The 27,241-nt window shown below is 38.0% G+C and overlaps 1 protein-coding gene across 1 annotated transcript in view; it reads left to right on the top strand.

Moving 5' to 3' along the window:
* Positions 1–1,270: 1,270 nt before the first annotated feature.
* Positions 1,271–27,241, top strand: part of sdk1b (sidekick cell adhesion molecule 1b) — a gene marked incomplete at its 3' end in the record, with an annotated part of 336,422 nt that continues 310,451 nt past the window's right edge. Inside the window, exon 1 of the mRNA XM_079811264.1 lies at positions 1,271–1,764. Coding sequence (XP_079667390.1) covers positions 1,293–1,764 — 472 coding nt within the window. The 5' untranslated portion in view covers positions 1,271–1,292. The remainder of the gene's footprint in view (positions 1,765–27,241) is intronic.

Here is a 27,241-nt window from a genome sequence, read left to right as displayed (position 1 = left end):
GGGCGCATGGCACCGTGTTTCAGAAGCTTTTCCTTTTCCACGTGCTCTCCATGAAAAATAATATAGGCTGTAGTGTGCTGAGGGCGGACCAATCAGCGCCGAGCAGGGCGGAGCGGGTGGGATGCCGAATTCAACTTCAAATTCAGCCCTGTATAATAACTATTCCTGAGAAGAGAAACTCGAACGGCTCAGTCAAAGCCTTTTTAAAGAAGTGGCAATTTGACTAGCATCCGACTAAACTTTAAATTCCCTGACAAGATCCTTATTGCAAGTTCCATCTTCGGTCCGGGCAGCAGGTGTTCAGTGTCCGTGGCGGAGCTCAGTTCTCTTCGCTTGATGCTTTCATTCACCCAAACCGGACCGCAAGAGCGTAAGGTGAGGAGGACTTTCAACTTCCAAAGTTACGAATTACATCGATTCAGTGCGTACCCGAACTTTAAGCAGTAATTTCTGGAAAATATCTACCAAGTGATGAAGGTGAATGTACATTTTTTCTAATATTTGTTTTTATCATTGCCAGTGTTTGGACCTCGAACGAACGACTCTTATGAGTCGGCTCTTTTTAGTGAATCAAAAACACAGAGCTCGACCAGTGTAATCCGACTCCCAAAGGAGTGACTCTCAAGTGTCGGTTCTCTTTAGCGAATCAAAACACTTATGAATCAATCTGTTGCTGAATTAATTCGACTCATTCACTGAACCGCAAGTTATTATTTTCGACTTATTAAATGTAGCTAAGTAGTGCTGGTTGTGAACAAACTAGTATACGTTATTTTGGGTTTGTTTTGTACTGTGAAAGTACACATTTTTCAAGAAATGTATGAAATGTGGGCTATATGTAATTTGTTAGCTACTCAGAAGGTTTATGATTTGAGCCATATTAGCTACACAGTTTCGTGACGTCTGCTTTTTCTGTTCACAGGTGTTTATTGGAGGTATTTGTGGACGTTCTTGACTTATGTGATTTCTTTTTTGCGTCCTAACCTGTTGGATAGCCTACATAAAGTGATCTGGGTACCATTACACCTAGCCAGATTAATCAAGCAATATTTCCAGCAGTCTGTTACAAATGGATGAAGGCACATCTAATGAGCACCAATATGGATTGTAAGGGATTCTTCAAGACTCACTGAATGCCGTGAAAATGCTCGAAATGATCGGGTAGATAATCCGACCTGCGAATACGTCAAAACAACGTGGGTTTACAGGAGATATTGGCGCTCTAAGCGGATAAATTAAATCCGGTACACTCAAACGTATTAATACTTGACTGGAATCAATACTGAAACATCATGAGCCGTCTCGGGACACAGAAGAGCGGCTCGCGTTTAGCGAAGGGATGTTCGTTCATTTTGGAGCAGTGTACGACTTGGTCTTTTTGGTTTGAAGGTGTCGTTTTATTCAGTGCTAAATGCTCGGGTGAGGGCTTTCAGAAAGCCATGAGACATGAAAGTAAAGCGACCGGGAAAGTCGCGGACTCGGAGCTGAACTCTCCGGCGTGTGGGATGAATGAGAATCGCCTCGTACATGCGGTGAAGCGAAGCGCGCACTTTCCTCTTTTCTCAAAAACCTCCTCATCTGCCGAGGTTTCAGATTCCAGCTTCTCCGGGGGTCAGAGCCCTCTTACCAAGGGCAAAGTTAAAGGGATTATTCACCGCCAAGGAAATACAAGGAAGGTGATGACGGGGAAAGCGAGGTGCGGGATGCGGGGTTGGATTTTTGCCCTTGTGTTCCTCTGGAATACCCACATGTTGCGCGCTCAAGGTAAGTTTAGAGTTATATATCATAACTTCACTTTTTTTTCTCACTCAGGGTTTGAAATGTAATTTTGACGAGTCAATGTTTAAGACCTTTTAAATTCAGTTTTTTATATATTTTTATATTTTTTAAAGTTGATTGTAATGATGCAATTGCATGTGTAAAATGCATGCATGAAAATATATTTGTATAAAATTGTGCTGATTGTTATTTAGAGATGGGGTAAATGTAAACATTTAGGGCATTTAAGGGTATCAGAGTACTAGAAAGAGAGAAAACAAGGGGCAGAGAGAAAAAGGGGGGCATAGGCTAGACAGAAGGAGATGATGGGGAGATGGGTAGAAAGGAAAAGAAGGACACGCATAAAGCGAGAAGGAAAAAGGGGGACATGGAAAGAGATGAACAGAGTGAGGGACATGGACAGAGAGGGGTGGGCGATCGTGCCTGTGTGTGTGTGTGTGTGTCTCAACAAAAGCGGTAAAGGTCATATGCTGTCAACACGCACATTTTCTCAGGTCACACACACGTCGTATTGACTGAACGTCAAACTGACAAGTAAGAGGGAGCAGGATGCATGAATTTACGAAGTGCAGGCGTGTGAAAGAGAAAGGGTGTGAAGGAAAGGACACTGACCCACTGAGATTCAAAATTATGATTCTGAGCAGAATTCAGTTAAGCCTTGACTGGAATCGACTTCATCAGGCTGTAGACCGCATACGGTGCCAGCTGGGTCGCTCTGGTACCCGGCAGGCTGTTTTTCAAAGGGGGGCGGTGTGTTACTGATTGAATTAGGATGTTTTAAAGCAGAGCACAGATTTTGCGTGCCACGCGTGGGAGCATCTCAGTCTTTAAAATGGCAGCAAGATTAAAAGATTCAAAAGTATGATTGTATTGCAAGCGACGCCTCACCGTATCGAACGCATTTGGCATGGAGATGCCGTGGGCTTTTCAGTGTTGGGGCTGTGAAATTCATATGTCTCTCTTTTGAAGGTTGCATTAATGCAATCGCTTGAATGCATTCGACTCAAAACAGTTACAAGAACACCCACTCCTGTGACTTTTTCTTCAGCATTGGTGGCGGGCGCTTTTTCCTCTCTCACTTTCTCTGCATGCTTGCAGACTCAGCTTTCTCCCTCTGTTAATGTCAAGGTCTTGCTATGGCTTTGGATGTGGCCCAAACCCAAACCTTAAGGAGGTCAGAAGGTTATTGATCACATCCCTTCAGAGAATGGCAGAAACAGAGTCATCTCAGTGGCAGTTTTATTCCAGTGCAACCATCAGTTTTCTCTAATCAAATGTATTCTTTTTAAACCTGAAATCCCTCAAGAATTTGTGTCTCTCATCATTCAAAGCTTCAGTTTTGAAGAAATTGAACATTTGTTATTCAGAAGTTATATTTAGAAGCAGGCCACTTGCAAGGAGTCCAATGTAAGCTCAACTTCTAAATCACTGTCAAGTTCTGCTCATGGAAAGAATTTAGAGCCTATTATAGGCAAAATTGGAAACCATCAATATGAAAGTATGAAGCGGCTTTTTAGCATGTAATAACACTAATTTAAATGTTTTAATAAACATATGATAGGTTAAGATCTGTTGATCCACGACCAGAATTATTACAGTAATGGAAAACCTGTCAATGGTAATAAATGTCATATTATCTAAGTGTCATGAAAAGACGTAAACCATTTAATATTCAAGAAAATGCTCTATTATTAGCAAATAATCCCAAGTATTATCTAACGAGACACAAAATCTTGGAAATTCGTTGATCAAAAGTTGTGGGATGCAATGCAAGTCGTCTTGTCATGAAGCTGTTAATAATATGAGGTAGGCCATGCTATTTTCTTCCGTCTTCCTTTAAAAAAAGACTAATATTCATTTCACAGCTGCTCAACGACGTGCATCAACAAGTGTCTTTGTGGGTTTTCTTTTAATCCTAAACAGATTTTTAAAATGCTTCAGTCCCAAAAGCTGAAACTTTTGAGAACTGTCACACGCCCTCCCAAGTTGTTTTGCTGCACTCTCGGCATTTATGACTCTTACCAGGCATGTCAGTCGCTGAGTGGCTTTCTGTTTGTGTGTACGCTCTCAGTGCACGTCAGTGATGAATGTTTGCATTCGAACGCTCTGACATCTTGATGCGCTGCTGAGGTCCCTCAAGGAATCAGATGAAGAAGAGAGGTGCAAGAGAGATGGGATGAGAGAAGAGATGTGGGCTGAAACAAGCAGGAAGAGTGCAGATGTTAAAGAGGAGTGGAGCGTGAAAAGGAGGAAGCAGTGCAGAAAGAAGAAAGGGGAAGGATGGATTGGATGGTAATTTTGGATGGATAGATCTCTACGGAGGAGAGCACTGGCATCTTTTTACCATGCTCTTCCTTTACATCCATCACAAGAGACAGTTTTAGGGTCACTGGGATGTCTATCAAATCAAAAAGGAAATAAAAGCCTGTGCGTTAGCTAAGCAGAGGGGGGAAAAAGTGGAGTGGAGGAGAACATAATGAAGGAGGAAGGCAAAACGCAGAGAAGCAGAGTGTGTAGGCAATAGGCATGATGGAAGAAATCAAGATTGATGCGATTTGCTTGTCTGTGTGTGTGTGCGCGCGCGTCCGTGTGCGCGGGCCCTGGCAGGGACGGCGCGGCATGAAAACTGCTCCTTGTGTCTGAAGCCTCTCTCTGTGCCGCTTTGGTCAGATGGGCTTTTGATCCCGGATGACAAACTCCTGCAGGGGCTGAATAAGAACTGCTCAGAATTACACCCAGTGCCACACTCCAGTACGTATTGCACTTTTTCCACAATCCCCTGCCATGCTCCCACTGGCACACTAAAACCCCACACTGCCTTCCAACTATCCAGTTACCATAAATATTCAAACAAATCCTCCGCATCTTCACTCTATGGTCGAAGTAAGTCAAGTAAATCAAGACTCATTATGCTCATTATTGCTATTATTCAAACAAAAGTTTTGAATTTGGACATGTAGATCATTCTGCACTGTTCATGCTATGGATATGAGTAATACCTCAAGTCATGTGACTTGTTTAGGAGATTGTGTTTAGCATTAGACATTGGGTAAAATTTTCCCATAGACATGGTTGCACTTTACTTACCTAAGAAAGTACTGGTTAACATATGGTAACCACATGGGCTAAGGCTAGGTTTAGGGGTTGGTTCAGGGTTAGTACCAGTTATTACCCAGTTATTCTAATAACTATAATAAGTACATAGTATGTATTTTATTTTTATAAAATACATGTCCTTACCAGACCAGGCGTGGAAGGTTACTTTTCCATGTTAAAGGGATAGTTCACCCAAAAATTAAAATTAGCCCATGATTTACTCACCCTCAAGTCATCCTAGGTGTATATGACATTCTTCTTTCAGACGAATAAAATCTGAGTTATATTACAAAAGTCCAGGCTAATCCAAGCATTAGAATTGCAGTAATAGTGGCTCTGTTTTTGAAGTCCATAAAAAGTGCATCTGTCCATCAAATAACTGCTCCACGCGGCTCTGGGGTGTTAATAAAGGCCTTCTGAAGCGAATCGACACGTTTGTGTAAGAAAAATATCCATATTTAAAACTTTATCAAGTAAACTTTCGGCCGACCGCCTTCTGTGGAAAAGTGTTGAATGTTGAAAGTGAACCTCAAGATGCGTACGTGACGTCATGGTGAGCGTACCTGGTCATGTTAGTCTTTCGATCGGCGGGGGACACTTCAAAAAATTTTCCATAAATTGAACAGGGAAGACGGTCGGCCGAAAGTTTACTTATAAAGTTTTAAATATGGATATTTTTCTTACACAAATTCGTCGATTCACTTCAGAAGGCCTTTATTAACATCTCAGAGCCACGTGGATTAGCCTGGAATTTTGTAATATAACTCCGATTTTATTCGTCTGAAAGAAGAATGTCATATACACCTAGGATGACTTGAGGGTGAGAAAATGATGGGCTAATTTTCATTTTTGGGTGAACAATCCCTTTAATCTGTGTTTTTCCTAACCAGTCCTGACAACAATATGCATCTAGCAACAGGAGATTCTGGTTTCTATTTCTGCAATGTCGTGGCTGACAGCTCAATGATTATCTCAGGTGTTTATGTTTTGTGTCCAATATTAAAATGGTTTTATCTGAGTTTGAATATCATTTTTATGTGACATTAATCGCCATAATGAAATCGATGATGGTAATTTACCTCAGATATTAATAGTAAATTAAACAAGAATCTTCAAAACATGTGAACTCAACATGGAGGCCACCACATGGAGTCTTGAGGTTACCTCATTTTAAACATTTGTCAAAAATGTTGTTAATTTCTTTAGGTTAGGGATGCACAGAAATTTTGGCAACTTGAACTATTTGTCCAAACAGCAAAAAAAAATTGTTTTAATCCAAAACACTGGCATTTTCCGATAACTCGTTTTGACTGTTTCATGCACACAATGCGGATAGGGTAAAATAGATATGTCAGCAGTGTGATGGACACACTTTTGTGTTTGAGTAGCAATAGAGGGAATGCATTGACGCTCTATCACTTTCCCGCTGGAAAACGCCCCCTCAGCTGGACTGTCTGAGTGGCAAAAGAGCCTGCTGCATGACTGGATTTAATAGGGGAAACTACAACAACGTGAGTAAAAACAAACGATTATCAGTTTAAACGAAAGGTTGGACTCGATATTAACTTACCAAAGATCCAGTGATCCATGGTTTTTGTCAGTGCTTATTTAAAAACATCCAGTTATGCACCATATAAGATTTAATTGATGAGTTGTCAATAAAATAAATAACAATACAATATATAGGGTATGATTTTACCCCAAAATTCAACATAGACACAAAATGATAGCTGCAAATCCATGTTCCCTTTCAGTCGGTGACGTCCAACATACGTCTCCGTTCCCTCCTTCAGGGAACGAGGGTTACCATGCGTAACTGAGACGTTTTCACTGCCTGGAGTCCATTTTTTTTCTGTGAACTGCAGCGATCCTTTTGTTTCTCTTTTCTGTAGCTTTCGGCAGTCTGTAAAAATATACCTCAGATTTCTTGTCAAATCTATTTGTACAGTCAATCTCAAAGCTCTTTCCCTTTTTTGATGTTTTGCGTGTTTTTTGTGGCATTCACACTGAAAACCAATGCTGTCTTTTTGCCACTCAGTAGGCGTAAAAGCAGGCACCGGAGCCTTGCCAAAAAACTTAACCTCACTTAAGCGAAGAACATTGAACATCATAAAGATTTTTATGAACCGAATTTAAGTAATGAATCTTTATATTCGATTTCGGTTTACGGCTAAATGAAAACTTTCATTTATTTGAAAAAATTCATTTGTGGTGCATCACTGCTTTTAAGTAAAACCATTTGTGAAAAACTTAGTCCACCTTTAAATGACTATTTATATGCAAACTACTGCACATTTTGATTTTGAGTATATATTTTTGACACAATGCACAAGTGAATGACTTCCTACCATGGAAATTATTTGGAATTTTCTGTAATCTTGACCTTCTTCCCTGCATTGTTCCTTTGCTCATTGACCATCTTTTACCATGTTTCTCACGTTGACACCCTTAAAGTATTTCGAGGTGCCTTGTTGGGTCACTGTGTGTGCGTTTACGCATGAGTGCAATGTTAGTATCGGGCCCCAAAAGCCGTTGTGCCTTCATTGTTCGCTTGTATTGTCCAGTTGTAGACCCGTCCCTCCCCCAGTCGTGACCCAGACTGTGCCATTAACCAAAGCCTTTGTGACTCTTTTATTTTAAAGTGGCCAAATGAGTATAAACCTCTTAATTTCAGTGGTAAACTAGTGACTTAATTAGTTTATTGCTAAGCACATTTTATTATAGTAATCATCTTGAATGATTAGAAAAAATAACTTTGATAGTTTGCAGACAGGTGGTCTATTACGAACGACAATATAACCGCTCGCGTTCACTGCGATGAATTAAAGAGCTTTGAGGAAACGCTTGGCAATAAACACTTAGATTTAATTCCCTCTGCCTGTCTGAACACATCTGCCTTCCGCACTTAAGTATTATCAGGCCATCATTACATGTATAAGACATGCTCGACGTCCTGTCTTTCCACCCCCTCTCGCTCTCTTCAACTGAAAGTTAGCAAATTTGTCGGCATTACAATAATGAATCTTATTTGGGATAAGATCAAAGCCAGACGGCATAAGAACATTTTCACACAGAGCAATTTTGATTTGAATTTACATGTGAAACCCTGTCTTTAATTCCCTCATTGTTCTATTCCTCCACTCTGAAATTGGTTTCAGCTGTTTCTTCTTTTTCTGCTTCTTTCTTTTTTTATTTGTTTATGCCTGTAGCATTGACTTTGAGTCAAAGCATTGGCGTTTTGACAGAGGCCTTTCCATCGTTACTAATCAGCTTTCACACCAATAGATTTTTTCTTCAGCGTTTATATATAAATGATGAGATTAGCACATCTTTATTATCAAGTATTATATGTTCAAGTGCCTACTTTGCCTTTGAATAGAAGTGGTACCTCGGCAATGTGTGTGTACGCACCATTCATTGGTTTCTGGAAGCCCAGAAGGCCGCGTTTCATATTATGCGGGATTGTACAAGTGCCACATTAACATCTTTTCAATTTCTGCTTGTCATTGAGTGAGTTTATCAGTTATGCAGGATTACTCTGAACTACTGCAGTTTATTATCATTATCTGAATTGGAATTATTTCAGTGCCATGCACTACTTGAACTGGAAGCTCATTAATTAAAAATTAATTAAAAGGAAATTTAGGGCAAAGTGACATGTCGGTTTACACAGTCAGCTAAAAGCAGATGAGCTAATGAAGTGGGTTTTTTTTCAGAGTCAAGTCCTCTGATGCTTGGGATAGGAGAGGCCTGTAAATATTTGCTCCAAATAGGAAGAAATGAAACTGTTGCTTTATTTGACTATGATGAAATGTGACCTGTGCTCGTTTCTAAAAGATGAGTTTTGCTCTGGCTTTTTTAAAGCCGCGGACCTACGATGCCATAACCAGCATCAAAGTTTACTCGCTTAATTGAAAGAGATTCATGATTTCACAGTTGCTCGCAGATGAAAGTGTTTACAGTGCCACCACATGACATGACCGAGACAGCCAATAGCAAAGAACCCAAAGATAAATGCATCCTTTTATGATTAAAAAGAAGTCGATGAAATTCAGATCAATATTTCTGTGGTTACAATTCTTATTAAAGGCGTCAGATGCTTTAGCTGCAGTGTAAGTCAGTTGTTTTCTAAGTAATTGGCCACGTGGAAGCCAAAGCTCTTATCCATAACTTACTGTTTACAGCCTTTCTAAGTCAGCATCGTAAAGTAACTGTCATGAAACTTCAAATGTGAACGATTCTAGTCACACAAATTGACTCAACATAATTGATTTACTTGATAGAAATAGTTTGACATTAACAAGATGCTAAGTTTACTGCATCATACTTTAATATGCCTAAAAATACATAGTATACTCAAATAATTGGTCAAATTATAGATTTTAATTACAAAATAGAGAACTTACTTGAGCACTAAATCAGCATAAAAGAATGGTTTCTTAAGGATCATGTGACACTGAAGACTGGTGTAATGGCTGCTCAAAATTCAGCTTTGCCATCACAAGAATACATTATAAAATGTTTTAAAATATTTTAAACAGTTTTACTTGTAATTATATTTCACAATATCTTTTTACTGTATTTTTGATGAAATCAATGCAGCCTTGGCGAGTATTAGAAACCTTTGTAGAAACTATTTATATTAAATTAATTATTTTAGTTAAAGGGTTAGTTCACCCAAAAATTTAAATAATGTCATTTATTACTCACCCTCATGCCGTTCCACACCCGTAAGACCTCCGTTCATCTTCGGAACACAAATTAAGATATTTTTGTTGAAATCCGAAGGCTCAGTGAGGCCTGCATAGCCAGCAATGACATTTCCTCAAGATCCATTAATGTACTAAAAACATATTTAAATCAGTTCATGTGAGTACAGTGGTTCAATATTAATATTATAAAGTGATGAGAATATTTTTGGTGTGCCAAAAACACTAAATAACGACTTAGGGCGTTTTCACACCTGAAAGTCCGCACCAAGGTCCGAACCGAAGTTCACGTTTTGATACATTTGATACTTTCGGTTAGTTTTGGTTTGGTTTCACATTGCAATTATGCGAGCGCACTAAAGAACTTTACGTGACACACTTGCGTCCACTCGTCATCATCTATGTGGGCTGCATCTTGACATTGATTGGTTTGTAAACGGACGTGTGTCTGACGTCAGCGTCTTTGACAAGTGTGAATGAACGGACCGCTGATATAGATCAGTGGAACGGACGCATATCGTTGCCACTATTGAACAGTGCGCGTTGCTTGACTATGTTCTTTTCGTCACGTTTAAGGACATTGGACATTTCAAGCTTTATATACACATATTTCTCATGTTTGTGAGACAAGTAGCCTGCTGAGTTTCGGTTTATTTGAGACGCGCTCAAGTTCATTTGCAAAGCACGCTCCCGCGATTATTGTCTGCTATAGACTATTTGCTTCTTATTTATTAAATCCAGGTAATTATCTGATGAAACATTGATTAAAATGAAGATACAATTTATACAAAACGAAATTCACATTAAAGAAAGGTTCATAAGCAAAATCATGCAAAATTTCGTTCAAAATCATTTCTGACCTTCTGTCTTCTGACATATTGCGCATCTTTTCACTTTTCATAATCAATGTAGCCTAGATTGAATTTAAAAATAACATTATAATATTTAAACATAAACAGGAACTTCCTGTAAATGGTCTGAAAGTACGAACCATACAGAAAATGCTTTCACACTAGAAACGAACCGAACCTTTGTTCAGTTTGATCCGGACCGAGACTACCTCTTTTCGTCGGACCAAATTTCGTCTGTTTGGTCCGGACCGTGGTACGGGGGAGGTTTCACACCTGTAATTTTGATTCGGACCAAACTGAAAAGTCCGAAAATCCGGACCAAACAAGGTAGGTGTGAAAACGCCCTTAGTGATGGCCGATTTCAAAACACTACTTCATGAAGCTTCAGCGCATTATGAATCAGCGTTTTGAAGGCCACCTAACATGAAGTGGGTCCATAACTTCTGGTAGAGAGTTTCACTTTAGTAATGGTTGTAGAATGTACATATGGTAGCTTAATTAACTGTTTGTCCTTGTAGCAGTTGTCAGGGGCAAGGTAGTCTCAGCCTCAGACGTCTCACCCACGGACCGCTGGCTGCTGATGCATATCGCACACTTATCTGGAAACACTTCAGGAGTTTAGAAGTCGTCATTTGATAGGTTGAATTCTACAGGATGTCCACGAGATGTGTGTATGTTGCGTTTTTAATGGTCCCGTTAAAACTCTCTCGTGGTAGAAGAACGCCGTCGTGTTTACAACTGTGACAATGAGCGCTTACCAGGATCAACTAAACGCCAGATTTTCTAAAGTATGTGAAGTTTGCGGCTCCATTGTTGCAGTAATATTGCACAATGTTCCTGAATGAATAATTTATAGATGCACACCGGTCTGTTATTGCAGGGACATCGACTTTACATTTTCACCAGAGGTAGACAAAGTACACAACTCCATTACTTGAGTAAAAGTAAAAGTACTATTGGTTAAATATTACTCCAGTACAAGTGAAAGTTGTAAAGATAGATTTTTACTTAAGTAAAAGTACAGAAGTACTTGCTTTTAAAAGTACTTAAGTATGAAAAATAAAAGTAAACACGTTATTTTATTATTGTTGCATTGTTGTATGAATGCACGCTGTTCCATCATGGTGGTTTAAGCCAGTCATGCTCCATCTGACATGCTAGCATATCTTGAACTCATTAAAATGCTTAAAAGTTACAAAGCTCTTATCAAAGTCAAAATCATACTAGAAAAGAAATGTTTATTTGACAGGATTATGTAAAACATATTTCTGAAAGGACTTCAGTTAACATTATAAGCCCAACTACGTTTTTGCATGCTATGCATTGCATGCATGCTGTATCCACAAGGCTATGGCAACTTGGCGGGTAAATCTATAAAAATCATTCGACCAACCATACTTCATACCAGTGTTAATTTTGACAGCAAAGTTTGATTTAGTTTTAGTCAGTCTTTTGACTATAACATTTTAGGCATCTGAATTTTTTAGTTTTAGTCTAGTTTTAATTGACTATAATAAGATTTTAGTTTTCAATAGACTAAAATTCAGTACTTGTGGTCTGGCGTCTGAGAGGCAGCTTTCTGTGTGCACTTTCGTGTCGTCGCACTTTTTCAGACTTCCACGTCTGCTCTTCTGAATTTTAACTTTTAAGTATGACTATGGTTGTGTGCACTGCGTCTCGGAACTGCCGCCTTCTATTTTGCCATCAATTGATTGGTGTTCAAAAAAATATTTGGAAATCATTGAACTTCATTGATCCTACAAGAGTGATTACTTATAGGCTGTCTGAAAAACCCCCCCCCAAAAAAACGAATCGCGTTTTAAAGAAGAAAACAAATCATCCACTGACTTTCAAAGCGGCTACGACTTTCTACTTTGAGGGCCTTGATAGAAATGTAATGGAGTAAAAAGTACGATATTTGTCTTTCAAATGTAGTGACATAAAAGTCACAAGTTTCCAGAAAAAATACTACTCAAGGAAAGTACAGATACTCAAAAAGTGTACTTAGTACAGTACTCAAGTAAATTTACTTAGTTACTGTCCACCTCTGATTTTCACGCACCTAAACATGACGCGGAACAAAACAAACTGTGATTGGTTGGGTTACATGTCAGTCAAACGTCCTCTTGGGCGGTCCTTGGTCAATGAAAGCTGCGAAAAAGTATTTTTTACTTTTCTCGCTACTCGAGACTAGGGGCAAGGCATCTCTGACCAAGAGATTCCATGCAGGGTTGGATCAAATGAAACAGACACACACATCTCCACGTTCCAAAAGCCAGATCGTGCAAAGTTTGACATTACTGAGACCAAGCACAAAGGTTCATGTGTTTCTCCCATAGCTGATTGCAAATTCTAAAATAAGGAATCACATACCCCCCTCCCCCCCTTTTAAGGCTTCAGTTTCTGTTCCGATCACATCTTTAGAATGTAGTGTTGTATGGACTACTTTTGTGGTATTGTTGGAACAAAAAGTCACTGCATGCTTGTATGGAAAGGAGTGGTGTAAAATGTTTCAGAAATGTATTTTGTGTTAAATTAAACTTGAGGGTGAGTAAATTTAAGAAGTTTCATTTTTGAGTGAACTACTGCTTTAAGAAATGTTTGGAAAGAGTTTGGAAGCCTTCCTTCCTTTTCTAATTAATAAAACAATTAGAATAGATTAGACAGACTGATGTCAGTTTTGCTGTATGAACTTGTATCTGTTCTACTGAACTCATTTGATTGTAGAACTGCTGCTTCAGGCCTAAAGTCAGCCTTCGTATCAGTATTTGTATTCATGAATTAATTTATTTTTAGCATTTATTGGGTACAAACAAACCATAAATGCACTGTAAAGCCTATTAATACTTGATTGCATGGTGGTTGTAGAGGACAGGGGAGGGTATTTATTTGTGTAATGGGAATTTAGAGTTACAGAGTTTATCCCAAAATTTTTAACCGAGAATTTGTACACAGTCCACAGTTGGACTGCATTGTGTCTGTAAACTATGGTTGTTCAGAAATAAGTGGTCTAGTTTGTTCAAAACCAGGTGATTTACCACATGGAGATGTGTGTGTGTGTGTGAGGGAGAGAAAGACTGCTAATGTTTAACTTACAGAACACCATCTGGCAATCAAGAGTAGAAAGACAAGAACATTTGTACATTCAACTGCCAAATGTTTTCAGAAATATCATATTCTCATTATTGATTTTTCTCCAAATATTAGTCCAAAGCAGAAAAATAAGCGACAAAACATATTTTTCAACATGTTTTTTTTTACATTTTAAGTAGCAAGCCACAGTTTTTCTCTCATGCAAAAACACACAAAATCACAAGCACACATTACACACATTAGGGATGCATTAGAGGCCCCGGTGGCTTAGAGAAAGCTTCGAAATGGAGGCTGTTTATCTTCATTTTGCTCCATTGAATGTGCGCTACAGCCAACATAGCTAGCATGGGACTAAAAGCATTACAATAAACACCCCACCACTTCCACACTCCCCGTCTCTCATTCAAGTGAAATTTATATTTACATTAAGTCATTTAGGCGCATGCTTTCACCCAGAGAAATGCACTTACAACCCCGGAACAAACAATAGACAAGCACTAGTTTGTCTGACAACAATAACCTTCCCCAACTTCATAATCTCCCCCGAGCAGTCAGTGCTAAGAAAATCAGTCGTGGACATCTGACTGCAGCGTTTTAACATCTCTGCATGGTGGTTTATTGGAGTTGTGCTCATTAAATGAAAAAAAAAATGGACTTGAATACCCAAGTCTTTTACTTACTGCTAGAGTTAAGAGCTTATATTTGAAGACGCACACATAAGCTCTGTTAGAAAACTGCCTACATAGGATTGGTCACTCAGAATTTACACATTTATTGAAACTTTGTGCAACTGATTACTTTGTGGTACTGATTTTTATTATATTAGGTAGGTACAAGTCCCATAAATCCATAAATACTAAGGTCTCTACTAGGCTTGCTACGATAGTCGGTGTTGCCGGTGTTACCGGTGTCCAGACTCAACACCGGTTACATCACTTGCCCACCGTGGCACCGCCCACCGTCTTTTTGATTTTTTTATAGTAATAAAATAATTTAGTTCAGTTAGAGAACAGACAATACAAATAAAAACTGAACGTATCTGCTTAATAAAGCAGGATCCGACCGTGAGTCTCGGCAGCGGCAGGAGTCATTCATCAGATTTAAGAGTGAGGAGCTGACTGAGATGATCGCGGAAGATTTGGTTTCAAAACGAAACGTAAAAGAGCCTATTTAAGGGAGTTTGTCATTTGTTTTGTTGTTGTGTTTTTCATTAAAAATAATAGACTAATGAACCCATAATTCAAGCAACCCGCAGCCGAATTGGCGCTAATTCAAAACCGAAAGTTAAATATGCACGGCCGCTCAGAGCGCGCATTGTTTACTTTCGCCTGGCTCCGCAGTGCGAGCCTCCGCTACGCTGACTGCGCGCATTTATTTTTGCTGCGCGCACCCTCGCGCTCGTGCGGGCGCGTCGAGTATAAACGAGGCTTTACGGACGAACTGTTATTCATTCATGGCGTGCATCTCAATCATAGACTGATCAATGCTTGATCAGTGCCCTGACTACTGAACTAGGGAACTGATTGAGACGCACCCATGGCCTCACAGAGCGCGCATTTACAGACGAGCTTCATTCACGGTGTGTGAATATGCAACACTGGCGCGTTTTCAGTTCAGAGCGGTCGTGTGCATGTTACTTTCGGTTAAATAGAATTAGTGATTTAAAAGCCTCCGCCGGTGATACCGGTATTACCGGTGTTGTCACACATCAATTAACCGGTGGGAAAATTTCCTCACCGTCACATCCCTAGTCTCTACTAAGGTATCACCTGGGGTTTTTTTCCTCTTAAATATTAAGCGGAAATATTTTATATAGTTGATTATATGTTTTAAGTTTAATTGTGTATATTTTATTATTATTTTTGCTATAAATATAGCAAATTTATGCTGCTATCGCATTAAGAATATACTGAAAAACAACATTTCATTTAAGATTTCCTTTCATTTGTACAGTAGGTCTACTGTATGCTTTAAGTAGCTGCATTGAATGTGCAAAGTTTAAAAATCAAGTTTGTAACCACTGAAATAAAAGAGCCAGACAAAGTTGACATAAATATGTATTGTAATATTTAGAAAGCAACAAAATGCAATACATTTCAGTGGAGACATGTTAGACTTTAGGGGGTTGCTTGGATGATATGAATGCATACAGAATGCTAAAACACGCCCCTACCCAAAAGGATCACACCCCTGTCTTAATAGCTCTGCCTCCAAATTCACAAACATGCTTTGCAACACAGGCCCCTCCCACATCATAAGTGGACACGCCCCTTACTGCTGATTGGCTACAAGTGTGTTTTAGTGAAAACGCCATTTTAAAACTAAAACGCACTCGTGTAAATGGGGCCTTAGAAAAGTTTTTAAGGGTGCTTCCACACTTTTTTCCCTCCCACTGTTTTATCGATTCATACATCATCAATAGCGGTTCAATTCCGCGCTTTAGTACAAAAGCCCCGTATTTAACAAGTTTTAGCAATATTTTTCTGCTATTGAATGAAATGTATTTTTTTTTTATAATACATTTTTTGAATTATGAAATTTTGGAATGTTTGAACCACCTTCATGTTAGTGCAGTAGATCATATAGGATACCTTAAAATGCTAGGGAGGCAGCTTACTAGGTGTTGGAACAGATCAATGGTCTTGGTAAATTTCTGTCGAGGGCCCTAGCTTGTGTAGTTAAGGCAAACCCTGCAATCTGTTAAACAGTCACCTGGGTACAGCAATGAATGAAGCACTTGAGTGTGCTGTCTGCTGTGTCAGGTTACATCTGTGTAAATAAAACAAATAAAGAAAGACTGAGGAATGAGGGCGAGGAGCAGAGGGGTGGTTCATCTGTCTTAGTGAGCTCCAGTTTACTGGTCTGAAATATTATTTTACATGTTTCATTGGATATGTTCATTCAAGCTTTTATGAACCAACATGTGGTGAGGATAGCATACTCTAGTTTGCGATCAGGCCTGTTCTGTGCAATTTTTCAAAAACGCATATCTTTCCAGTATTAAAGGTGCAGTAATTGATTCCTGAGAAATGCAGTTGAAAGTGGATCAACCGGGCACTAAAACACACTTGTAGTCAATCAGCAGTAAGGGGTGTGTCCACTTATGATGTGGGAGGTGCCTGTGTCGCAAAGCATGATTGTGAATTTGGAGGCGGAGCTTTTAAGACAGGGGTGTGATCCTTTTGGGTGGGGGCGTGTTTGTTTTGGTGATCTCAAATATCCACAGCGTTTCTCAGAAATCGCTTACTGTACCTTTAAGAAGTTTATTAAGTAACTTCAGGATCGTCATCTAAAAAAGAGGATCTTCAAGAACATCGTAATGAAACTGCATTCTCTTTGGAACATTTTGCAGGACAGCTGGAATTTGAAACAAGAGTTTCAAGATGTCTTTTGTAAACATCACAGATGTTTCCAGTCAACCTGATAGGTGTGTTTGGATTGTAAGATGAAGAAAGGGTTTTGCTAGGCACGACACAAAGTAGAAACAATAAATAAAAATAAAAATTTTCACATAGTAATACAGGTCATCACTGTAATTATAGCCGGTCGGTCTTAGGTGTGCATATACTGTATATTGGCCGTTTTACAAGGGCTTCAAACATTGCTCATCTAATCAAATTATAGTACGGTAACTATCATATGCATGACTATTTAAAGTTACACAGTTTCAATCTGTCACCTTATCAGCTTTGACAAAAAATTCACAAAAAAGTCTGCCGTACTGTTTTCAGAATTTGTTTACTTACTCTGTTTTATTTGAAAGTTTTGTGTGCACAGATTCATTTATTTCCTCTGGTTTGTTTACCTTTTCATCTATTTTATCAAAAAGTTAATTTGATCTGTTTTCTCAGCATTGATCAGCCTGCCATCTAACAGTTGAAGATCTAAATGGTTTGTTTGCAGTGGGAAAAAATGGGTTTGAAAAGTTGCTTCAGAACAGTTGGTCTATTTTGGCATTTTCTTGTCATGTTTTCTGGAGCAAATGGGAGAGAGCGACTTGTTTTACAAATGGACCTTGCAGTCAAAGATCTGCTGTGGGCAACATGTGCTTCGGAGTAAGTCAGTAAGAGAATGACTCCAAAGGCAATCAATCTCAGTTATCTTTCATAGTTGTTGTTTTGATTGAACTATGAGGAAGCTGGCCCACTTTACAGCCAGCAGTGAGAAGGTTCAAGCATTGGCGCCTCAAATCAGCATGGTTACTCCTATGGTGAATATATTCAGCAATGAGTCACACTTTATTCCAACTACAGGGCTGAACACAATACCGATGTAAACAGTGTGTCTGGAAAGGAAATGTGATATTATTTATTATATGGTGATGGTGTAGACTTAAATCTAACAAACCTCCAACCACAATAAAGGATTAGAATGAAAATCCCCGGTACAGAGGTTTATTTTGATGAATAAACTTTGAGAAGTAAACTTTCACTTGACTTGGCCTTATGAAACAAGCAGAACGAAGCCATCCTTACGTAAACTGTTGCACTGAATTGAATACGACAGTTTACAGATGAATATTTCATGAATGAGGTCCATTGTGTGTCATTTTTTCAGCAGTAAAATACTTTCTTATATCCCAGTTTACTGTGTAACTAAGCAGTGTTGTGTAAGTTACTCTGAAAAGTAATTAATTAATAGCTACTAATTACATCTTCAACAGTGTAATTAGATTGCTGTACTAGTTACCATCTCTAAACAGTATTACTTATTACTAATTACTTTCTAAATCCCATATCAACCTCAACAAGTTGAACAATACAAGGATAGACATGAAACATGAAATCTTTTAATTTTTTCAAGTAAACAATATTAATTGTTCTTGAACTGACCAAAGTATTTAAAGGGAGAACATACATTTTAATAGTAGATGTTCAATTTTGATGTTAAATCCACTATTGTTTTATTTAGAATTGTTCTATATACACTATTTAATGCAATTACATCAGAAGTAACTGAAAATTAAGAGTAGCCTTTTTCAAGGGAAAAGTAAACAGTAATTCATTACACCCAACACTGAATCAAGCATATAGCGTCAGTTCTGGCAGGTAACATTAGTCAAGCTTGCATCAGCTGACTGTCAGCTGATCACGTCTACCTAATACGACATCTATCACAGCATATAAGCTCCTTCAGTACTATCAACAGCTATTGCGTTTCTCCAGAGCTCTTTTATCCTCCTTCACCCCCAGCTCCTCCTCTTGTCCAGTCAGGATTTGGTATACTTATTCCCCTTGAATCAGACTAAATTCCTGAATTATTTTGTACAATTAATATCAACATGAATTATATCTGCAATACATTATGTTGGTTCTGTTCTGTTGACCCTAAGGGGGGTTATTGCTGCTCTCCCTGCTCTTATCCATGCTAGGCTGCATGGATGCGCAGGGAGTTCTTGCCTAGAACAGAACCATACCGGCAATCCAAACTATATGCTAATAGTCAATCAATCATCTTTGATGATAGTGGTCCTGACAGAACTATAATTAAGCCATTCATAAGTTGTGATGCTTTCAAGATTGCTGGGTTTGTTTGAGCGACATGTCAACTTTTGGCTCAGTCTTAGAAGGGACTACTTCCAAGGTACATTGTCCAAAAGGGTTGTACTTAGTCTCTTAAGGAGCCATGGGTACGGTGTTCATTTTAGGATGCCTTTATAACTGATGCCTTTTAATCTGAGACTTTGTCCGATGCCTAATTGTACGAGACCTGACACCTGAGGATGTTTTTCCTGAGACCCGAAGCCTTTCAGTCTGAGGCGCGATGCCGTTTTGTCCAATGACTGAAGCCTTTTAGTCTGAGCCATGACACCTTTTCATCAGGGATGTCCAGATCCGACTCGACCAGAATCGGACGTTACCTCCCGATCAGGACTCGGATATATATGTATATATATTCTCATGATTTTTTAACACATCTATAGTTATTCGGTGGCACAGATTTAGACCCTTTTGACTCCACACAGAAACAGCAACGCGTGTGGCATGACATCACTTTGTTGCAGAGACGCTATTGGTTAAATAAGGTGAATTAAATAAAAAATAAGGAACATCCTGGATCAGTTTTTTCACTCTTCTTTATTCTTTTTTTATGTATTATAGAAGTATCGGAACGGGACTCGGTATCGGTAGATACTCAAATTCAAATGACTCGGACTCGAGGGCAAAAAAACCTGATCGGGACATCCCTACTTTTCATCATATGACCGAGGTCTGAGGATGTCCTAAAATGAACACCGTACATGGGTGTGTTTTGGGCGTAACGTGCAATAAATCTCGTCTCATCTCCCATTCCCTTTAAAAGCCAGTTGCGCTTGCACCATGGCGGTGTGTGTAATAAGCGGAGTGTACGCTTGTTGTGCACCCGCCTATAAGCACATATTACTAACGCGCCCTTTAAATAACACAAAAAATACTGGGCTATTGACTTTAGACCAGGTTTTTGTTGGTCAGTGGTCGTTTTCAGTTGCCTCAAAATAGCAACGCACCAACAATGCACCTTGAACACACCTCGTTTTCAGACCAGCACACCCATGGGCGAACAGATGGGTGCGAGACCGCGAGTGCATTTGCTATATAAACAACGTGATGCTGGACGTGAAAATGACAACTGCGTCGGGCTGAAACTAGCAAAAAAACATTGCATTGCGCCAGGTGTATGATAGGGCCCAATGACGGCAATGGTTTTCTGTGAATAATGGCTTAAATTTGATCTGTTAATTAAGCAAAGCTATTATTTGACTCTAGATGTCTTGGAAATGTTGTATGGACCACTTTTATGGTTCTTTTTGGAAATGAGAAACACAGACATTGTGTAAAATATTTCTTTTTCTGCTTCAGTCTTATAATGACAATCATTCTGAACAGTAGTACACTGTGTAGGTTCAATAATACGGCTTGTTTTCTCAGTAAACTATGGGAGAAGGAATAAAGTTGATGGCTCTGTGTGTTTGTTTTTGTGTGTCTGTCTGCTGGTGACTGATACTGGCATAATGGATGAAGCGTAGACCTTAATATGCACAATCAATGCTTAATTGGTATCCGCTGAAAACAAATCATTCCACCGAAAATTAGTTTTCTGGGTCGGGTCGTTATAAGGTAATTAATTCAGCTGTTTAATTGCTTTGTATTGCTGTGGGTTTATTTTCTTTTGTATTTTTTAATAAATTGGTTGAAATTCTCAAACATTGATTGTGAGTGATAGGAAGTTGGGGGGTTGCCATTTTTGTTTTTGCCATTCTTGGTTTGGAATGCCATTGTCGCTAGTTGGATTAGAGGAGAAAATCGATCTTAAAAAATGAACCGACTGACCTGCACATAAACCCCATTGTTTTTGCTATATGTTGTGAAACATTCTCTACACAGTGAATTGTCTAAATTCAGCCTCAAAGAAATGTCCTTCAGTCAAGACAGGTCAATTTTAGACACAGGAAAATGTTGCTTGAAGGAAAAGTGGTGGGTTGTTAGGAAAGTAGCAAGTACCTGTACCATGTGTTATAATCTAAAGCAGTAATATTTCACCGTTTTGTGGCAGTGACATTATGGAGATGGCAGTACTGTTTGTAAGTTGCTTTGCATAAAAGCTACTTCTGAATGAATAAATGTAAATAAATGTAGACAGATTCAACCTCGCATAGCCTCCTATGAGCACTGTGACTTATACTTCTAATATTTCTCAATATATATGTTGATATTTTGATGTTAGCATTGTATAGTATGCTGAAAATACTAGCTAATGTTGTGTTGGATGCTACCAGACTTTTTATAAGGTTATTTCAACCAAAATTGAAACTTGTCATAATGTACTCACTCTCATGTCATAACCACCTTAAACTAGCCTGGTCCAACATGGAAACTTATGCTGGTCTAAGCTGTTTTTTTATTAGCAGGGTAGACAAGAAAGCTCTTTAAATATGCTTAATGTCTATATTGTAAGCTCTTTCAAGAAATCGTAGCTTGTAAATGGCTCATATGACAGCCAGCCAGCCTTTGTCTTCAATAAACACCCGTAAGATACATTGAGAACTCTGTCGAGCAAAGCACATATAGCCTAAAATTCAATCAACAACGTGTTTAAATGTGTCATACAAAGAATTATGAAATGCACTTAAGCTGTGAGAAATACTATAAACATCCAGCTATAAACTTGTCGTTTTATTGAACAGGTTACATTTAAATAGGAATGTTTGCACCTATGCTCATAAATAAATTGGTCACATATTCAGTATGCTGTTTTCTCTCGATTGCAGACTAGATATCACCTTGTTTCTTTGTTGCTTCACGGCACCATTTTTTAATTTGTCAGATAACCGTTAGAAATAGGTCACCTTGATTATAACTGACCTCTTAAAATGGATGAAAACACACTCAAACTTATTGTTCTCATTTTACTTTCAGGCACAAAAGCTTTAAGCCTTAGAAATCAAGTGTGTTTGTTATTTATTGAATTATTGCTTAATTTATTGCTAAGTTTATTGCTTTAGTAACTGCCGACTCAGTAGATGAATTCAATTAATAACTTGAGTGATGTTCTCAAGGGCATAAGGACTCTGAACGAAAAAAAAAGACTATATATTTACAGTGTACTTCATTTAATTGTCACTCAGCAAGACTTATGCTAAAAGCATGAAATCAGAATTGAGCCTGGTTTCTTTCTCAATACATGTTGCATTGTGCGCGATTCATCAGTGGATGTTTTTCCAAAGGAGAAAAAAAGTCATAATATTTCAGCAAAATGTAATAACGCCTCTGAAATGACTTTCCCTTTTGGGTTATTTTTTACCTAGACTGTAAAAGATTGTTATCCTGTAGGCAAATATGAGTTATTTAGGCATTATTTTGGGTAACTGTGCAGTCTTTTTTCTAGTTTAATATCTTTTTTCATGAAAATATTAAAGAAATAAATGGAAGTAAATGATTTGCAAACACTATTTCACATTGAATTCAGCATCCATGCCTTCTCCATATATTGTGCCAGACATTCTTGCCCAAACAAAGGTACTTTTGGAGCCACTTTTTAATGTGTGGAAGCTCATGCATGTTTATTCATGTTTTTGAGATCTTGATGTCTCAGATGGCAATAATCAGTCCATTGGTTTCATTTCAAAACATCTTTTTATTAATGTGGACTGTGTGTGTGTGTGCGTGTGTGTAAAATGCTGAGAGAGAAAGAGAGACCCACTAGACCCAGCACCAGGTGTTGTCTCGATAGACAACCAATCACTCACCCATCCCTCCATCCATCCATCCATCTATCTATCTATCTATCTATCTATCTATCTATCTATCTATCTATCTATCTATCTATCTATCTATCTATCTATCTATCTATCTATCTATCTATCTATCTATCTATCTATCTATCTATCTATCTATCTATCTATCTATCTATCTATCTATCTATCTATCTATCTATCTATCTATCTATCTATCGTTCTATCTATCTATCTATCGTTCTATCTATCTATCTATCTATCTATCTATCTATCTATCTATCTATCTATCTATCTATCTATCTATCTATCTATCTATCTATCTATCTATCTATCTATCTATCTATCTATCTATCTATCTATCTATCTATCTATCTATCTATCTATCTATCTATCTATCTATCTATCTATCGTTCTATCTATCGTTCTATCTATCGTTCTATCTATCGTTCTATCTATCGTTCTATCTATCGTTCTATCTATCTATCTATCTATCTATCTATCTATCTATCTATCTATCTATCTATCTATCTATCTATCGTTCTATCTATCTATCTATCGTTCTATCGTTCTATCGTTCTATCGTTCTATCTATCTATCGTTCTATCATTCTATCGTTCTATCCATCATTCTGTCGTCATCTATTGTTCCTTCGTTCATATCAATAATTTGTTTTATGTTTTGTTCTATCTGTCTGTCGTTCCATCTATCGTTCTATTTATCTTTTGTTCTTTTTTTCTATCTTTCGTTCATTTGTTCTATTGTTCTAGCTATCAAACATGCATTTTGTTTGTTCTATTGTTCTAGCTATCATTTTGTCTATCGTTGGTTCGTTCTATCATTTGTTCACTCTATCGTTCCTTTAGCTATCACTTTATGTATAATTTTATTTTTTAAAATGCAGTTTGATACCTGTATCTCTTTATGTATATACACTATATTGCCAAAAGCTCAAGAACAGTGCAATGAGAGCGTCATGGCATGGGTTTCCATGGCCGAGCAGCTGCATCCAAGCCTTACATCACCAAGTGCAATGCAAAGCGTCGGACCCAGTGGTGTAAAGCACGCCGCCACTGGACTCTAGAGCAGTGGAGATGTGTTCTCTGGAATGACAAATTACGCTTCTCAGTTTGGCAATCTGATGGATGAGTCTGGGTTTGGCGCTTGCCAGAAGAACGGTACTTGCCTGACTGCATTTTGCCAAGTGTAATGTGTGGTAGAGGGAGGATTATGGTGTGGGGGTTGTTTTTCAGGGGTTGGGCTTGGCCCCTTAGTTTCAGTGAAAGGAACTCTTAATGCTTCAGCATACCAAGACATTTTGGACAATTTCATGCTCCCAACTTTGTGGAAACAGTTTGGGAATAGCCCCTTCCTGTTCCAACATGACTGCGCACCAGTGCACAAAGCAAGGCCCATAAAGACCCGATAGAACACCTTTGGGATGAATTAGAGCAGAGACTGTGACCCAGGCCTTCTTGTCCAACATTAGTGCCTGACCACACAAATGCTCTTCTAGAAGAATGGTCAAAAATTCTCATAAACACACTCCTAAACCTTGTGGAAAGCCTTACCAGAAGAGTTGAAGCTGATATAGCTGCAAAGGGTGGGCCAACTCCATATTAAACCCTACGGATTAAGAATGGGATGTTGTAAAAGTTCATGTGCAAGTAAAGGCAGGCGTCCCAAAACTTGTGGCAATATAGTGTATGTGTGTGCTCATGTTCGTCAAAAGCAAATACTACAGTAAATACTGACTAGAAGCCCATAATTAATCAATTTTATGAAAAAAGGTCAATTGAACATAGATCACTTCCACACACCCCACCGTCTCTTTCTTCATTAAATCATCAAGGATCAATGCTTATAATTACGGTGTCAGACTAGTGACATTTGATCATGTGTTAATTAAACTTTTTGCCCTCGCTAGCTCCAAGAAACAACAGAGCATTAGCATGCACCCACACAAACACACTGTGTCAGATAGGAAATACCTAACCCCACTGACACATTTTTTCCTCTTTGCAAGCTGTACTCACTCATGCCACTGACATGTGTTTCATCTGTCTCTCATTAATTTACCTTTTTTCTGTTTTTGGTTTATTTCTGACAACCTGTCAGAATATGAATTGAAAGCTAATGTAATGAAGGCTGTCAACCGAAGACAGCAAAACGTGGAGGCGTTTGTTTTTGATGGTTAATAACTTTGAATTTTAAAGGTTTAACAAAAGTCTTCTCAGATAAATTAAGAGAACAGACAGATAAATACCATCTGGTGCAAAATGGTCTTTTTGGCTTTACTGTGAGGTTTTTATTGGCATTCTGTCGACAAAATTCAGTTTAGGTCAGCAGTTAAATTAGATTGGCTCTTTAAATTAGCGGGAATACTGCTCTGTTCCAAAACCTAGTGAATTTGCCTACCTAGACGGCATTTTAAGGTAATGAGAAGGAACCTTCAAAAGGTAAGCAGCAACATTATTCTGCCTTCTAAGATATATAATTTTGGACAAGGCAGATGATTCCAGAATGCGAACCGAGTCAAAAGAAATGTTGAATAAAATGACACAGTACAGAAGTACTGAAAAGATAAAATTATATTAAATAGTTATTAGAAGCTTTGCACACCTGTGCTTTCATAATATGGGTGAATTGCAACTTGTTTTGCTTCCTCACACTCTTCCCCATTTCTCTCTGTGTTTCTGCCAACATCAATTTTTATGGCTGTTCAGTGTATCATCGCACACACTCATACACGCACACAGACACTTCCTATTAAGTCTTTCAAGCACCTGTTTATTCATATTACCTCTCTAGAAATTAGCATATACTTATATGCAGACCAATTTGTGAACAGCCTTATTATTCACAAATGCAATTAAATAAACATGTGTTGCTCTAATAATGATAATCAGAATTCATTTTCACCATGCTTCACCTCATGCATTAACCATATGCTCAAGCTGGGAGCACTCTTGATGATTTGTGGTGTTTGATGGTTTGTACACACGTGTGTTGGATTTGGAACATGCATTCCAGGATTATACTTGAAATTAATTGGCAGATGCATAGTATGAGGAAGTGTAAGACTCGTGTATCATATGCAATTAATTCATTGAGACTTCAGTGTAGAGTCTCAGTGTCCCAGTGCATGCATAAACTATTGTTTTCTTGTGCCTTCGCTGTGAGCAACAGAAGCAAGCTTCTTTAGACACAAAGAGAGCGTTTTTTTTTTGTTAAATGAGGCGTGCGGCTGATAATGAAATGTATGAATTGTATTTATTGTACAGTTTCTTTGCACTGGTGCACATGTACATGCCCAGTCAGCCATTTTTATTTGTTTTATATGCCTTCCCCAGTTCCTTCTGTGTGGTATGAATAAAATTTAAGTGCCTGTATTTCTCAGGATATTAAGTGAAATTATGCCTACAGAGATATTTTCTGTATACCTGAACTGACTCTTAAATCTGCCCTCAGTAGGTTTTTATTTACATGTCTGCATTTGCTCATGTGAACCATAGACCGTAAAAAAATTGATGTGAACATGCAACTTTTTGAGCCAATTCCATGCTTTTAAGAGTTAATGCAAATGCATGATTCATTTCTTTGTGTAAAGCATTTTTTTAATTGGCAAGAAATGATTGTGTGCATCTTTAAAATGACTTATAATTGAAGTATTTTTGTAGTTTTGAGTATTTTAAGTGACTTTTTCATTTGCATAATAAGACAAAGACAAATTGATTGTTTGCTACAATTATTTAGTATCATTGAGATACTATTATAGTTTTTATTAATATTTTGATTTAGTGTGTTTTTTATATTTTTCTTTTCATTTTCATTCTAGTTCAAGTTTCAATTTTGTTGTCTTTTTATAATTTTTTATATTTTAACAATGTCTATATAGCTTTTATTTATTTTTATCAAAATGTTTGTACATCAAGCTCAACTAAATTAAAATAAGAATTTTTAATGGAACTATATATTTGAAAGCCGATAACAGATATATTGGCTACTAAATCTAAATCCAAATTTTTATAGAATTTTTGAGAGCCTGATTATTCAAAAGTCTCAAAAGCCATGCCCCAAGCACACAATTATAATGTTCTCATTATAATTTTATAGGGATGAAACGGTATGGAAATTTCACGTCACGATTATAGTGACCCAAATTATCACGGTTATCAATATTATCATGGTTTTGTTCAAATGAGATGAAAGTGTTCAAAAAGAACAGATGCACACACTTAAAACATTTCAACAAGTTTTATATTTGATCAACAAACAACAAATAAATCAAGCAGCTCTGGCACCTTTTTAAGCTAGATTCTATTCTGTGGGATTTCCTTCCTTATAATGGCCGTCGTCAATAGCAACGCATAATGCATAAATAATAATAATTTGGTGTAAATATAATCTCCAATATTATCTCTGTAAATATATTCCCAAGCAATATTCTCATCAATGTTCTATCAGCTATGACACATTTAAATCTAGCATATTTTGTGTAT

This window comes from Gobio gobio (assembly GCF_949357685.1).
Source record: "Gobio gobio genome assembly, chromosome: 3".
NCBI lineage: Eukaryota > Metazoa > Chordata > Actinopteri > Cypriniformes > Gobionidae > Gobio > Gobio gobio.
This window is presented reverse-complemented; position numbering and strand designations above follow the sequence as displayed.